We start from the raw sequence: 14,338 nt of genomic DNA, 5'->3' as shown, positions 1-14,338 counted from the left end.
GAACGTTGCAGTGGATGCGCTCACCTCTCAGTATCGAACTCTCTCCGGATGGCCTCCATCTCCTGCTGGTACTCCTCCTGCAGCAGGTCCAGGCGCTCCCGCTGCAGCTCCAGTAACTGGTCAATGTTCTGGAGGTGACTGCGCAGAGCGTGTGCGTACTGCTCCTCCGCCTCATCTACGTCTTTTATTAGAGACTGGAAGAACCGTTAGAAATTCATGAGATTCCAACATTTATACACAGTAATAGAATCCTGGATCTTGAACACACTAAGATCAGCCCTGCTCTGAGTAGGTCACTACAACTAGGTCTATGTCATAGGCACAGGGGTAAATTAAAAGTGTTTTAAGTATTATACCTGATACCGGATCGATACCTGGTCATACAAGTCATGCTGGTTTCACGCATGTGTGTCTCATGGCCCTAATCTAGTGCGTGATGCACAGACTGTCTCCAGATCTGAACTAGACCGCCCCAGGGGCATATATGAGACTGACAGGTACGGGTCAGAAGACTCATAGCATCGTGGTCACAGTACAAACACAGATGGGGGAAACAAGCCTTCGATAGCTGTTGGCCAAATGCCAAGTCGGCAGCCATTTCCCCTTGGCTCCTCATACCACGACCGGGCATGATTGTCTTAATGTGTGACTCAGGGCATGCGCACACATTAAGTATTTGGTGCAGAGATTCGCTGCATAAAAGAGGCACGTTTTTAATTAATTTTTGGTGCAGATTTTTTCCCACTCATTAGTACGGATGAAAACTGCAGCAAAAAAAGCTGAGATAATTGACATCCTGCACCAAATCTGCAAGTCACAAATAACCAACGTGTGCGCGACACTTCAGCATTCTCATTCACTTTACCGGTACTAGGAAACCCTTTAGGTTTTGTGACAAATCAGCGCAGAAAAAAAAGGACAAATCTGCAGTATGTGCACAGGCCCTAAACTTAGAGGCATCCTTTTATTTTGTAGGTCCTTAAATTCCCTGCAGACCTCATTGACCTAGACCCCACTGATGATGGAAAGACTGCACAGTTTAGGAGGCAGAAACATTCACCTCCTGCCTAAGTACGCGCGTAGACTACAGCTCAATAAAAAGTCTATGGCTCCGATTTATCAAAGTGTTAAGACAGAAATCTGGCATAAAACACTTTGAAGAGTGCCCAAAGAGTCTGTTCTCTGCCTATGTGCACGCTCAGGCAGGAAGGTAGCGCTTCTGCCCCTCTACATTTTGTACTTTTAACCAGTATTTTGAGCAAATCACTTGGGTCTCAGGACTTTAGCCGATCTGTAGGGAATATAAAGGCCTAAACAATATAAAAGAAATGCTCCAAGTTTAGTTGAATGGCCACCAAGGTCTCTCGACCGAACACCCTTAGACTTTTATCTTTGGGGTCATCTGAAGGCAATTGTCTATGCTGTGAAGATACGAGATGTGCAGCATCTGAAACAACAGATACTGGAAGCCTGTGCTAGCATTTCTTCTGCGGTGTTGCGATCAGTGTGTGAAGAGTAGGAGAAGAGGGTGGCATTGACAATCAACACAATGGGCAGCACTTTGAACATATTTTATAAGTGGTCATAAACTTGTAAATAACTCATGAAAGAATAAAGTTACGTTAAAACCAAGCACACCATTGTTTTTCTTGTGAAATTCTCAATAAGTTTGATGTTTCACTTGACCCTCTTCCCATTGGAAAAAAATAAAGTTGGATCCAAAATGGCCAACTTCAAAATGGCCACCATGGTCACTCACCATCCATCTTCAAAAGTCTTCCCCCTCCCATATACTAATGTGCCACAAACAGGAAGTTGATATCACCAACCATTCCCATTTTATTTAGGTGTATTCATATAAATGGCCCACCCTGTACAATTTGGAACAATAAGTAATCTCCGGCTAAAATAAACATAAATAAAACTGATTTGTTAAAAAACTAAATTTTCTCACTGTAGTTATCCATCAAAGAGCCTTTCAGACAAGCTAATAAATAATTTCTAAGCCAGGCTGATTACAGATCCACAGCTCAGGTTCTGCTGGGCGGCAGCTTGGTACCAGATGACCGGTAAGAACGGCTGATCTGCGAGAAGTCACACAAGTGCGATGTTGCTGCGGCATACTTATGTAGCCACGACTATGTGGTCCCAGATGGCAGGGACAAGAAACACCGAACATGATTTTAGATTTCCAGTTTAACATGTATTTTTCAAGATTTTTACATATACGGGCCTGTGTACACAAACCGACGGCTGACCAGCTACTTGTTTGCTGATCCGCGGTCGTTTAATAGCCGGTTTACACAGACTGACCGCTCTTCGGGTGAGAACTGAACGGTTTATTAGAGATTGTTCAGTGCGTGTAGGTTGCCATTATTCTTGGCAACGCTTGCTCGCAATAATCATGCAGTGTAAATGGACCTCAAAGCCCCCCATAAACCATAGATGGCTGCTGGCCAAATGACATTCGGACAGCAGCTATCTCCTGCGTTCACTATAAGGGCCGCTGCCAGACATCTCTGAAGGCAGCTCATCTCAGGGAGAACAAAAGGATCGGTAGTCCAAAATCAGACATGCTGGATCCTTAACTCCCCTCACGATCAACTTTTGGGGGCCACCATATACATTAGACAGGTGGTTAAACCTGTTGAGATCAGCAGGTTCAGCCGACGTTAGTCTAATGTGTATGGGGGGCTAAAAGGGGTATTCCCATAGCCAAGATCCTACCCTAATATGTAGTAGATATAATAATAGTATTAGCTAATTCCTCTAATTAGAAATGTAGTATAGTTTTTCTGATTTGCTAAGTCTCTTTCCTCATGTGCAGGCATTCCAGGACCTTAGGTATCCATGGTTACGACCATTAGCAACGAGCTGTCACTATATTAGTGGTCGTAACCATGGATACCTAAGGTCCTGCAATGAAAGCACATGAGGAAAGACCTAGCGAATCAGGTCTCTTTCCTCATGTGAGAGCAAGGGAGAAAGCAAGATGGAGGAACCAGCGAGAGCTTTCCTGCATTTTCCTTGAGTGAATGTGCTGGTACTCTGATGGTACCCAGATAGCTTCACACTATAGCCTGACACCATGTCACCTTCACAGTTTCACACCTTGATGACATTATCCTTGCAGTCCACAACTCTCTCAAACGTCTGATGGAGAATCTCTATGTCTTTGCACAGCTCCTTGGCCTTCGCTTCTCGCAGTACGGCACGCCACTGTACATTCAGCTTGCTCATGTTAATTTTGCTGCTTTGTTCTTCTTTAGCAAGTTTGTCCTATAGAGATGTAATCATCATACATATATAACCATCACAAAAAACAAACTGAGTGTCCTAGCCACACATAGAGGAACACCGACCAGTAAGGCAGTCATCTGCATTTCTTTCAAGCCCATTATTTAAGCTTTAGAATATGAAGCACACAGCAAACGTCATATGGCGACACGGATACATTTGGGGTCTTTCCTACAGATGTCTATGGCATGCTGCAGCCATAGTGTAACTTGCCCATAACTTGCCCATTCGTGACTGCAGCGAATGGAGCCGAGCGCTGGTCGCTGCTGTTAGTCTATGACAGCAGCATTTAAGACACACGATGCTGGTGGGTTTTCTTTTTCTTCTGCCCCCTTCCATTCCAAAGTCTATGCTCGCTGGAATTTTTCCCTTCAACTAACTGGGCATATACCATATCATTTTTGTGGGCTTTTGCTTTTTCTTCTCTGTCGCTGGCCGATCAAAAAAACAGCTGGGCCAAAAGAGAAGTTTAGTTGTACTGTATATGCCCAGTTAGTTGAAGGGAAAATTTGGATCTTTATTTCTGGGACGGCAAAACATTGGAACAGAAGAAAAAACAAAATATCAAAAGCTATTCCAAAAGGAATAGGAGCAGCACTAATTAGAAGAATATTTAGTTTCCACTGAAAAAATCCAGGGAAAGGTTCCCTTAAAACAATTTCCCTTTAATAAATGATTACTATGAATGAGTACCTTTAGGAACTGCATTAACATGTCTTCTTTCTTCTTATTCTGTTCTTCCTCTGCCATCATCTTCTGTTGCATGTAGAGTAACCGCTCCTCTTCAGTCATACGGCTTAACTTGCCAGACTTTTTACCACCTTTCTTCGGCATGGTGATGATATCTGCATGTTATAAGTCAAATTCTGTGTTTCGTAGTGTGAAGAAAAGTAATAAAAGCAGAAAAACAATATGACACCTGTATATTGGAGAAAATCTAAAGTGTCTCCACCAAGGCTAGATCCAAAAATCCTGTTCTTGATATCACTGGTAGAAATAGATTCTTACCATACCTCACCATACTGCTGTAATCCTACTGGGCACAGGCCTACCATCATCAGGATTTTGCCCCCATACAAATGGATAAGGCCCTCTTAGACTGTTGTTCCCCCATTCTCAATGGATTTTTCAATTTGGCAATAAAAGTATGGGTCTGGGTTTCTCATTCTGGATACACTTAGATATACTTGGAAACAATGCACACCCCCCGGAATTAGGCTTAAAGACTATGTTTTCTCCAACCTATGGATGGGTCGGTGGGATCTACACAACAAATATCGAAGTTACCACCGGTCACTGAGGCTGCGTTCCCAGCCAGCTGAACTGTGTTAACCTTGGTGAGATCCCCGCTAGCACCGTGAGCGTTTTTCTCACGGTGCTAGCGGGGATCTCACAGAGGTCACGGAAGTTCAGCCCGGCTGGGAATGCAGCCTCAGTGATCGGAGGTAACCACAGATCACTGAGTCTGCACTTGCAACAGCTCATTCACCAGTGGTTCTCAGCCTGAACGGTCGCATCTTGGCACCATCCAGGATGAAAACTGTTTTTTCCCACAGACATGAATTACGACGTGGGACAGAACAATGGACAGGTGAGGGATAGTGTTGTTTTTTATTTTTGTTTTATTACATTATTTTTTTTTATTATTGTTGAAGCTGACAGCTGAGGGTTGCAGCCCCCAGCTGTGAGTTTTGCCTGGCTGGTTATCAAAAATACAGGAGAACCCATGGCGTTTTTTTAAATTATTTACAGCGCAGGAGTCGGCTAATGAATACACCCATCAGCCGCTCCTGCTCTCGTTATTAGCGGCAGCAGGTGTCAGCTGATGGGAGCTGTAGTCCCATCTGCTGACACCAGTGACCGGAGGTAAACTGTATAGCTCCGATCACAGCTGAGCGCTCACGCTGTCTTTTGACAGCGTGGGAACCGCAGCTCTCTGACCAGCGGGGATGATTTCACCGCCGATCAGAAGTGGTGTTTGCCGCTTGCGGAACAGAGGGAAAAGAACGTCCTCACCTTTGCATTTTGGCCATTGGCAAACAGGTCTACGTCGGGACTCCCCCATCTCAAAGTCAGGGACAAGAAGACCGCTTGGTCCAGGCACCACTCCTCCAGATGGACGTCTTTCCTGCTGAGGAAGTCTGCCTGAATATTGTTTGATCCTTTTAGATGTACTGCCGATATGGGCAAAAGATGCTTTTCTGCCTAAGAACAAATACTTGCCGTGATTGCTTTTAGACTGGCATATTTTGTGTCCCCCCTGGTGTCAGAGGTAGGCCACTGTGGTCATGTTGTCTAAATAGACATGCATGTGATGATCTTGAATCTGGGCTGATGAGGCTTTTAATGCTTCCACTGCTTTCAGCTCTCAAATTTGAGGAGCTGATGTTTAGGGGCCACAACCCCTGGAAGTAAGACCCTTCTACTACTGCACCCCAGCCTCTCTGACTGGCGTCCGAAAGGAGTATCTTCAGGGGAAGCTGATCCCAACTGATCCCCCGCTGAAGGTTTCGGTAGTCGAGCCCCCACAACAGGGCCGATTTCACATGACCGGGAAGTGGAATTCTATTTGTCAGTGGACCCTGATGTCTTCTTGAATATAGAAGTACGTGAGACTGTAGGACTCCTGTATGAGCTTGAGCCCAGGATACCGCCTGGATACACGCAGTCAGGGATCCCAGGATGGACATTGAATTCCTTAAGGTAGGTTACCTCTGGTCCCTGAATCTGGAAACTTTTTGGACGAGGTCGAGTTCAAGATCCCTGAGTAGGAAGGATGTCCTCATCTCTGAATCTAGAACGATTCCTAGAAACTTCTTCCTTGTGGAAGGATGAAGATCCGATCTTTCAAAATTTGGGATCCAGCCCAGGGATTTCAGGATTTCCAGGGTCTTTGCCACATCTAGGTTTTCACGGTGCCGCTCAGCGCCGCCGCGCCTGCCGCTCCGCCCCCCGTTCGCCGACATACTTACATACTGCAGCGTGCGTGCGCATTCCGGTCTCTTCTCCTCCAGCCTCGTTGCCGGTCCCTGGCTCCCATCGTGCGCACTCCTCTCTCCAACTCCTTCTGCGCATTTCCTTCCTCTGCTCTGCAGACGCTCCGTTCCTCCTCTCTTTGACCCTGGAGGACCCTGACCTGGAAGTCCTTCTGCGTCTCTCCTATTTAAGGTAACTCCTTCCTCTGCTCCATGCCTGATTGTCATTTGTCCTCATTTGACCCAGGTCCCTCTGTACCTTGCTCGGTCCTGTGCGTTCACCATACCTTGCTCTGTCCTGTGTGTTCGCCATACCTTGCTCTGTCCTGTGTGTTCACCATACCTTGCTCTGTCCTGTGCATCTGTCAAACTCTGCCTGTCCTGCATTTCCGCCATACACTACCTGTCCTGTGTTTCCGCCATACCCTGCCTGTCCTGTGTTTCTGCCATACCCTGCCTGTCCTGTGTTCCCGCCATATCCAGTCTGTCCTGGGCGTCCGCCATATCCTGCCTATTCTTAGTCTCAGTCATTGCCAGTCAATCCTGTGTCTCCGTTATAACCAGTTCTGCGTCTTTTCCGCTCCTACTTTCTGTCCCCGGGTATCAGCTTCTGTGGCAATAGTCTCCCTCGGGCCTGCCCCTAACACTCCCTGTATTGGGGTGGTCCAACTGGCCAGCTCACCCTTGGGAGGTTCGTTGTCGTGGTTCTGCGGGTTCACTTTAGGAGTTCCAAAAGAGCTGACAGGACAATCAGGCCATGGACCCCGCTGGTACCCCGCTGGTACCCCGACTCCTACCCAAAAGGAACTACTGTTTCTCTGAGAGAACCAGTCTAGGATCATGTCCTTCTTAAATTCCATGGAGTCTCGTCTCTCACTCTGCAGGCCTCCGACCCTGGGAGTGCTCCGCAGCTGGCAGGTCTCCAACAGGAGCTTGCTCAGCAGCGTGACACTCAAACCCACATCCTTAATTTTATGGCATCCGCGGATGATCGCCTTCGTGTCCTCCAGTCTCCTGCTCCTGTTTCCTCTCAGTCCTCGGTTCCTCACCCACCGCCTCACCTGGCTAAACCATCTAGTTACAGTGGGGATCCTAAATTATGTAGGGGGTTTCTGAATCAGTGCCAACTCCATTTCGAGTTGCTCCCTATGCAGTACCCTACTGATTGAGCAAAGGTGGCCTTTGTAATTTCCCACTTAGAGGGAGAGGCTTTAGCTTGGGTAAACGCCCTCTGGGAGCGAGGTGACACTCTTGTCTCTCAATTATCCAAGTTTTTAGATACTTTTCGTAAAGTATTCAGACGAACCGTGTCATTTGGTCTCCACCACCGAGTCTCTTTTTAACCTTCATCAGGGTTCTCTGTCTGTGGGTCAATACACCATTCGGTTTCGCACACTTTCATCTGAGTTAGGATGGAACAATGAGGCATTGGTGGGAGCCTTTTGGCGAGGTCTATCGTCTCGAATTAAGGACGAATTGGTGGGTCGGGATACTCCGGCTACCTTAGAAGATCTAATATCCCTGGCAACTCGCATAGACTTACGTTTCCAAGAGCGTACCCGAGAATCCGCTAGGGAGAGGAGAGTTCCTCGTCTTCCTTTGGCTACTTTGTGTCCTTCCTGTCTGTCTCCTGTGACGACTTCTGCTGTTTCTGTCCCAGAGCCCATGCAGGTGGATCGTCTCCAACCTGCGGAACAGCGCCGGAAGGAGATACTGGCTTAAGGTCTTTGTTTCTATTGTGGTAGTGCAGCTCATCTTTTGCATTCCTGTCCTTTGAGGCCGGGAAACGCCTCAACCTAGGACAGGTAAGATAGGTCTCCCTAGGTATCCCTGAACCCTCATAACCCCTCAATCTTTGAGTTCTTTTGCATCTGGGTAACAAGCGTTTTTCTGATTTTGCTTAGGCCGGGTTCACATTGTGTTAACAGCAGCCAGTTCAACACATACGTTAACGGGCTGCTGTTAACGCAAATGCCGACATTCCATCGCGCTAGCGCAGATAGAGCTAGCAGATGCTCTATCTGCGCTAGCAGTGACGACCCGGAAACGCTGCACCCCGCGTCTCAGGGTCCGTCACTCAATGACGGTACATCGCTAGCGCACGCCCATTGTGGGCATACGCTAGCGATGCGTCCGACATAGGAATTAATGGCAGCGTTAACAGACTGCGTTACACCGCGTTATGCCACTGTGTAACGTAGTCCGTCTAACGGACGCCATTAACGCAATGTGAACCCGGCTTTACATAGATTCCAGGGCGGCCGGGAATTTCATCCAACTCGAGGCAGTTAGGAGCTTGTGGATTCCGAACAGATCCCTGGAGACTCCTCAACAGATTGCAGCGGTCGATGGTCAACCTCTGCGGGAGTCTGTTACCTTGGTTACAGAAGAGTTGTAACTCCAAATTGGAATCCTGCATCGGGAGAAGATCGTCTTCTATGTGCTGCCCTTTTTGTCCCATACTATTTTGCTTGGTCTTCCTTGGTTGAGGACTCACGAGCCTTGTCTTGACTGGCGGTCTGGTGAAATCCTGCGCTGGGTACTCTTCTGTCAGAGTAACTGCCTGCTTCCTGTTCAGCCAAGAAAACCACCTCGTCCAAGTTCTGTGCCTGCTAATTTACCTTCCTCATACTTGTCTTTCTTGGATGTCTTCAACAAGAAAGAAGCAGAGATCCTGCCTCCACATCGGCCATACGACTGCCTAATCGATCTTGTACCTGGCTCCACTCCACCCCGGGGTCGTATCTATCTGTTGTCTCCAACCAAGACCCAGGCCATGACTGAATATAAAATGAAAAAGAATAGGGGTAGCCACAGGCAGAGAGTATCTATAGACTCGCATCTGGGAAGATTATAATCAAAGTATAATACAGAAAAAAATATATATATATATATATATGAAGTAAAGCGTTCCCAGTAGAACTTATTCTGCCCTAGTATCGGATCAAGACAGTTATCAAAAACATATACTAGAAGGGAGGGGAGGAAATAAATCCAAAAACATAACCTTATGTCTTAATAGTAAAATTGCTTTATTGAAGTGTAAGGCAAGAAGACAGTGATGACAACAGAGTCATCCAATCGTGCATAAAAACAGTAAGTGCATATGGGACACTAAGAAAGCTGCCTGCCAACCCATAGTAGAAAATTAATTAGCAGTCAATAGCATATAGGGTTAAGGTTACAAGACCAATAGGGGACAAAACCTAAGCCATAATAGACTAATGTGCAAAAGCCGCCATATAGTATACATAGTAGTGCAATGTTTAACATGTCATTCAGCATAGCATAGTAATTAAGGGCTATACAAAACAGTAAGAGAAAGAGTTAATACATCACCCCAAAAACGGTACTTGGCAGGTGCAGCGTCCCAGTGTCCGCCCCAACGCGCGTTTTGGAACACCTTCCCCTGACTTAGGTTTTGTCCCCTATTGGTCTTGTAACCTTAACCCTATATGCTATTGACTGCTAATTAATTTTCTACTATGGGTTGGCAGGCAGCTTTCTTAGTGTCCCATATGCACTTACTGTTTTCATGCACGATTGGATGACTCTGTTGTCATCACTGTCTTCTTGCCTTACACTTCAATAAAGCAATTTTACTATTAAGACATAAGGTTATCTTTTTGGATTCATTTCCTCCCCTCCCTTCTAGTACATGACTGAATATGTCCAGGAAAATTTGGCTAAAGGCTTTATTCGCAAGTCCTCCTCTCCTGCAGGTGCTGTTTTTTTCTTCGTAAAGAAGAAGGATGGATCCCTCTGTCCATGTATTGACTACCGAGGCCTCAACAATCTCACAATCAAAAACAAGTATCCTCTACCTCTTATTTCAGAGCTGTTCGATCGCCTGAGGGGAGCACGAATTTTCACGAAATTAGATCTTCGCGGAGCTTACAACCAAATCCGTATTCGTTATGGAGATGAGTGGAAAACCGCCTTTAACACCCAAGATGTCCACTATGAGTATCTTGTAATGCCTTTTGGCCTGTGTAATGCTCCAGCGGTGTTCCAGGAGTTTGTGAATTATGTCTTCCGGGATCTACTCTACTCCTGTGTGGTGGTATATTTGGACGACATTCTTGTGTTTTTCTTGGATCTTGCTTCCCACAGGAGAGATATCCGCCAAGTCCTATCTCGTCTTAGACAGAATCATCTTTATGCCAAACTCGAGAAGTGTGTCTTTGAACAATCTTCGTTACCGTTTCTCGGCTATGTCATCTCTGACTCAGGCTTATGGATGGATCCGGATGTCTGCCGTTCTTAACTGGCCACGTCCTCAAGGGGTAAAAGCAATTCAACGCTTTCTCGGGTTCGCAAACTACTACCGGCAATTTATATTCCACATTTCTCTACTCTGGTCTCATCAATTTCTACCTTGACTCGCAAAGGGTCTAATCCTCACATCTGGACTTCGGAAGCTGAAGAAGCATTTCGGTCTCTTAAGCAAACCTTTGCTTCCGCTCCTGTACTTCGTCGTCCTGAGGTCAACAAGCCTTTCATCCTTGAGGTAGATGCTTCTGCCATTGGCGCTGGCGCTGTACTTTCCCAGAGATCATCTTCCAGACAATTGGCTACTTGTGGTTTCTTTTCCAAAATCTTCTCCGTCTCGGAGAGAAATTACGCCATTGGCGACAAAGAACTATTGGCCATCAAGTTGGCGCTGGAGGAGTGGCGGTATTTGCTGGAGGGAGCTGTTCACCCTTTCAAGATCTATACTGACCACAAGAATCTGGAATACATCCGTTCTGCGCAAAGACTAAATCCCCGACAGGCCAAATGGTCGTTATTCTTTGCCCGCTTTAACTTTGAATTACATTTCCGTCCTGGCAACAAAAACTTTAAAGCTGATGCCTTGTCCAGATCTTTTCTTGCATCCAATGTAGAAGAAGAACCTTCAAATATCATGGATCTCAGCAAGATCATTCTTGTAGCTCCAATCAGCATGTCTACTTTACCTCCAGGTAAGACCTTCGTCCAGGCTAACAAAAGGTCTCGAGTTCTACGTTGGGGTCATGCCTCCAAATTAGCAGGCCATGTAGGGTACAAGAAGACACTCGCTCTCATCACACGCTATTATTGGTGACAAGATGTCCGAAGTTTTGTCTACTCATGTCTTTCTTGTGCAAGGAACAAGGTTCCTAGACATTTACGCTACGGTCTCTTGCATCCACTTCCATTTCCTTCGGCTCCCTGGCAACACATCGCCATGGATTTTAATACTGATCTTCCTCGCTCTTCTGGACATTCGGTCATTTTTGTAGTCGTGGATCGATTTTCCAAGGTGGCTCATTTTGTCCCTTTGCCTGGTTTACCTTCTGCTCCAGAGTTGGCAAGAATCTTCATAGCTTACATCTTCCGGATTCACGGTTTTCCTCTACACATAGTCTCTGATAGAGGAGTACAGTTCACTTCTCGATTCTGGCGTGCTCTATGCAAGCTGATGAATGTTACTTTGGATTTTTCTACTGAGGGTTAGTCCCGGGGGAGGGCGAAAACAACGCTTCCTAGAACTTTTCTGCTCGGGAAGGAATTTCTTTTTGTCCATAGCCTTATCTAGGATCTCGTCCAGGACTGAGCCGAATACATAGTGGCTTTGAAAGGGAATAGCGCACAGCTTAGATTTGGAAGTAAATTCACCTACCCAAGACTTTAGCCATAGTGCTCTCCTGGATGAATTGGCGAGGACAGCAGATCTCGCCGCCACCTGGATGGACTCAGAAGAAGCGTCAGCCAGGAACCCCGTTGCCTTCTGTAGGAGGGGAAAGGGAGTCCAGTATCTCCTCTGTAGAAGTACCTTGAGTAAGGTGAACTTCCAACGTGCGTAGCCAGTAGAATAGAGACCTGGCGACGCATGTTGAATCCACGTTCGTTTTAAGCAGATTGGTGGAGGTGTCCCAGGATTTCCTTAACAAGCTCTCGATTTTCCGATCTATAGGATGTTTGAGCTGGGAAGAATCCTCAAAGGGAAGAGCCGTCTTTTTGGCTACCCTAGACACCTGCACATCCACCTTAGGGATTTCCCATAAGGAACCATCCCCGTCCGGGGGAAACGATTTTTTAGCTCTAAAGGGACACTAAGACCTTTTACAGGGATTCAAGCTTCAGGAGTCTAATTTGCATATTCCAGGTGCCTTCTGGGAGAAGCGAAGTCTCCCTAAGCTAGAAGATCGTTGGGTACAGCCGGGACCAGCTGCTTCGAAAGCATCACCAAACCAGGGATTCAAGCTTCAGGAGGCTAATTTGCATATTCCAGGTGCCTTCTGGGAGAAGCGAAGTCTCCCTAAGCTAGAAGATCGTTGGGTACAGCCAGGACCAGCTGCTTCGAAAGCATCACCAAACCGCGCGGTAGGACATTATTGCAAGAGAGCTTGGCTGAGTAGATTACACAAGAAGGAAAACACACAGCAAGTCAGCAGGATCTAGGAGCAACATGGCAGATGTGACAACCTACATGGTGAGCTGCAGCATGTGCTACATGTTCACAGATCGACCAGAAGAAGAATCCAATTTCACCTGTCAGAAGTGTAGACTAGTGGCCCTTTTAGAAGAAAAGGTGCGGGGTCTGGAAGAAAGAATAGCAACTTTGAAACTCATCAAAGAGAATGAAGACTTTCTAGACAGAACAGAAGCATCTCTACTGGTCACAGAAGGTGCAAAAAGTGTCAGAGGACCTCCAAAAGCAGATGAGTGGAAGCATGTGACCAAAAGAAGCAAGAAGACCATGGAGAAATCACCAACCACACAACTGAAGAACCGATATCAAATCTTTGTAGAGGATGAAGATGGCACACCTAAGAATGAAGCAATACCAGCAAGCAAAAAAGAAAAGGGCACACAGCAACAAGTGACAGCAAAAAGTACAGCCAAGAAGCAACGAAGAGTGGTGGTGGTGGGAGACTCACTACTGAGAGGCACAGAAGCAGCCATCTGCAGACCGGACATAACTGCAAGAGAAGTATGCTGCCTTCCAGGTGCAATGATCAAGGATGTGACCGATAGGATACCAAAGCTCTTCAGCTCCAAGGACGTCCACCCATTTCTTCTGATACATGTTGGCACCAATGACACGGCAAGGAAGGACCTACCGACAATCTGCAAGGACTTTGAAGAGTTGGGGAAGAAAGTAAAGGAACTGGATGCACAGGTAGTTTTTTCTTCTATCCTTCCAGTAGACGGGCATGGCACCAGGAGATGGAACAGGATCCTTGATGCAAACAACTGGCTAAGACGATGGTGCAGACAACAAGGATTTGGATTCCTGGACCACGGTGTGAATTACTGGTATGATGGACTCCTCGCCAGAGACGGACTACACCTCAACAAACCTGGGAAACACACATTCGCCAGAAGACTCGCTACACTCATCAGGAGGGCGTTAAACTAGAAGAAGAGGGGACGGGAAGAAAAACATTAGACTTGAACAAAGACGACCCAGGAAAACATACTCAGAAGGGAGGTAAGAACATTTCTAAAACAATCCACAGTGAGGAGATTGGAACAAAACAAAATCCTCTGAACTGCATGCTCGCAAACGCCAGAAGCCTGACAAACAAGATGGAAGAACTAGAAGCAGAAATATCTACAGGTAACTTTGACATAGTGGGAATAACCGAGACATGGTTAGATGAAAGCTATGACTGGGCAGTTAACTTACAGGGTTACAGTCTGTTTAGAAAGGATCGTAAAAAATCGGAGAGGAGGAGGGGTTTGTCTCTATGTAAAGTCTTGTCTAAAGTCCACTTTAAGGGAGGATATTAGCGAAGGGAATGAGGATGTCGAGTCCATATGGGTTGAAATTCATGGAGGGAAAAATGGTAACAAAATTCTCATTGGGGTCTGTTACAAACCCCCAAATATAACAGAAAGCATGGAAAGTCTACTTCTAAAGCAGATAGATGAAGCTGCAACCCATAATGAGGTCCTGGTTATGGGGGACTTTAACTACCCGGATATTAACTGGGAAACAGAAACCTGTGAAACCCATAAAGGCAACAGGTTTCTGCTAATAACCAAGAAAAATTATCTTTCACAATTGGTGCAGAATCCAACCAGAGGAGCAGCAC

At 46.3% G+C, this 14,338-nt stretch overlaps 1 protein-coding gene across 1 annotated transcript in view; it reads right to left on the bottom strand.

Moving 5' to 3' along the window:
* The window catches only part of CCDC65 (coiled-coil domain containing 65), a 56,689-nt gene that overhangs the window by 35,363 nt on the left and 6,988 nt on the right, over positions 1–14,338 (bottom strand). Inside the window, exons 2-4 of the mRNA XM_069758340.1 lie at positions 3,991–4,142; positions 3,112–3,279; positions 25–194 (exon numbers count right to left, since the gene is read on the bottom strand). Coding sequence (XP_069614441.1) covers positions 25–194; positions 3,112–3,279; positions 3,991–4,131 — 479 coding nt within the window. The 5' untranslated portion in view covers positions 4,132–4,142. The remainder of the gene's footprint in view (positions 1–24; positions 195–3,111; positions 3,280–3,990; positions 4,143–14,338) is intronic.

The sequence above is a fragment of the Ranitomeya imitator genome, chromosome 3, assembly GCF_032444005.1.
Source record: "Ranitomeya imitator isolate aRanImi1 chromosome 3, aRanImi1.pri, whole genome shotgun sequence".
In the NCBI taxonomy this organism is placed as follows: Eukaryota; Metazoa; Chordata; class Amphibia; order Anura; family Dendrobatidae; genus Ranitomeya; species Ranitomeya imitator.
This window is presented reverse-complemented; position numbering and strand designations above follow the sequence as displayed.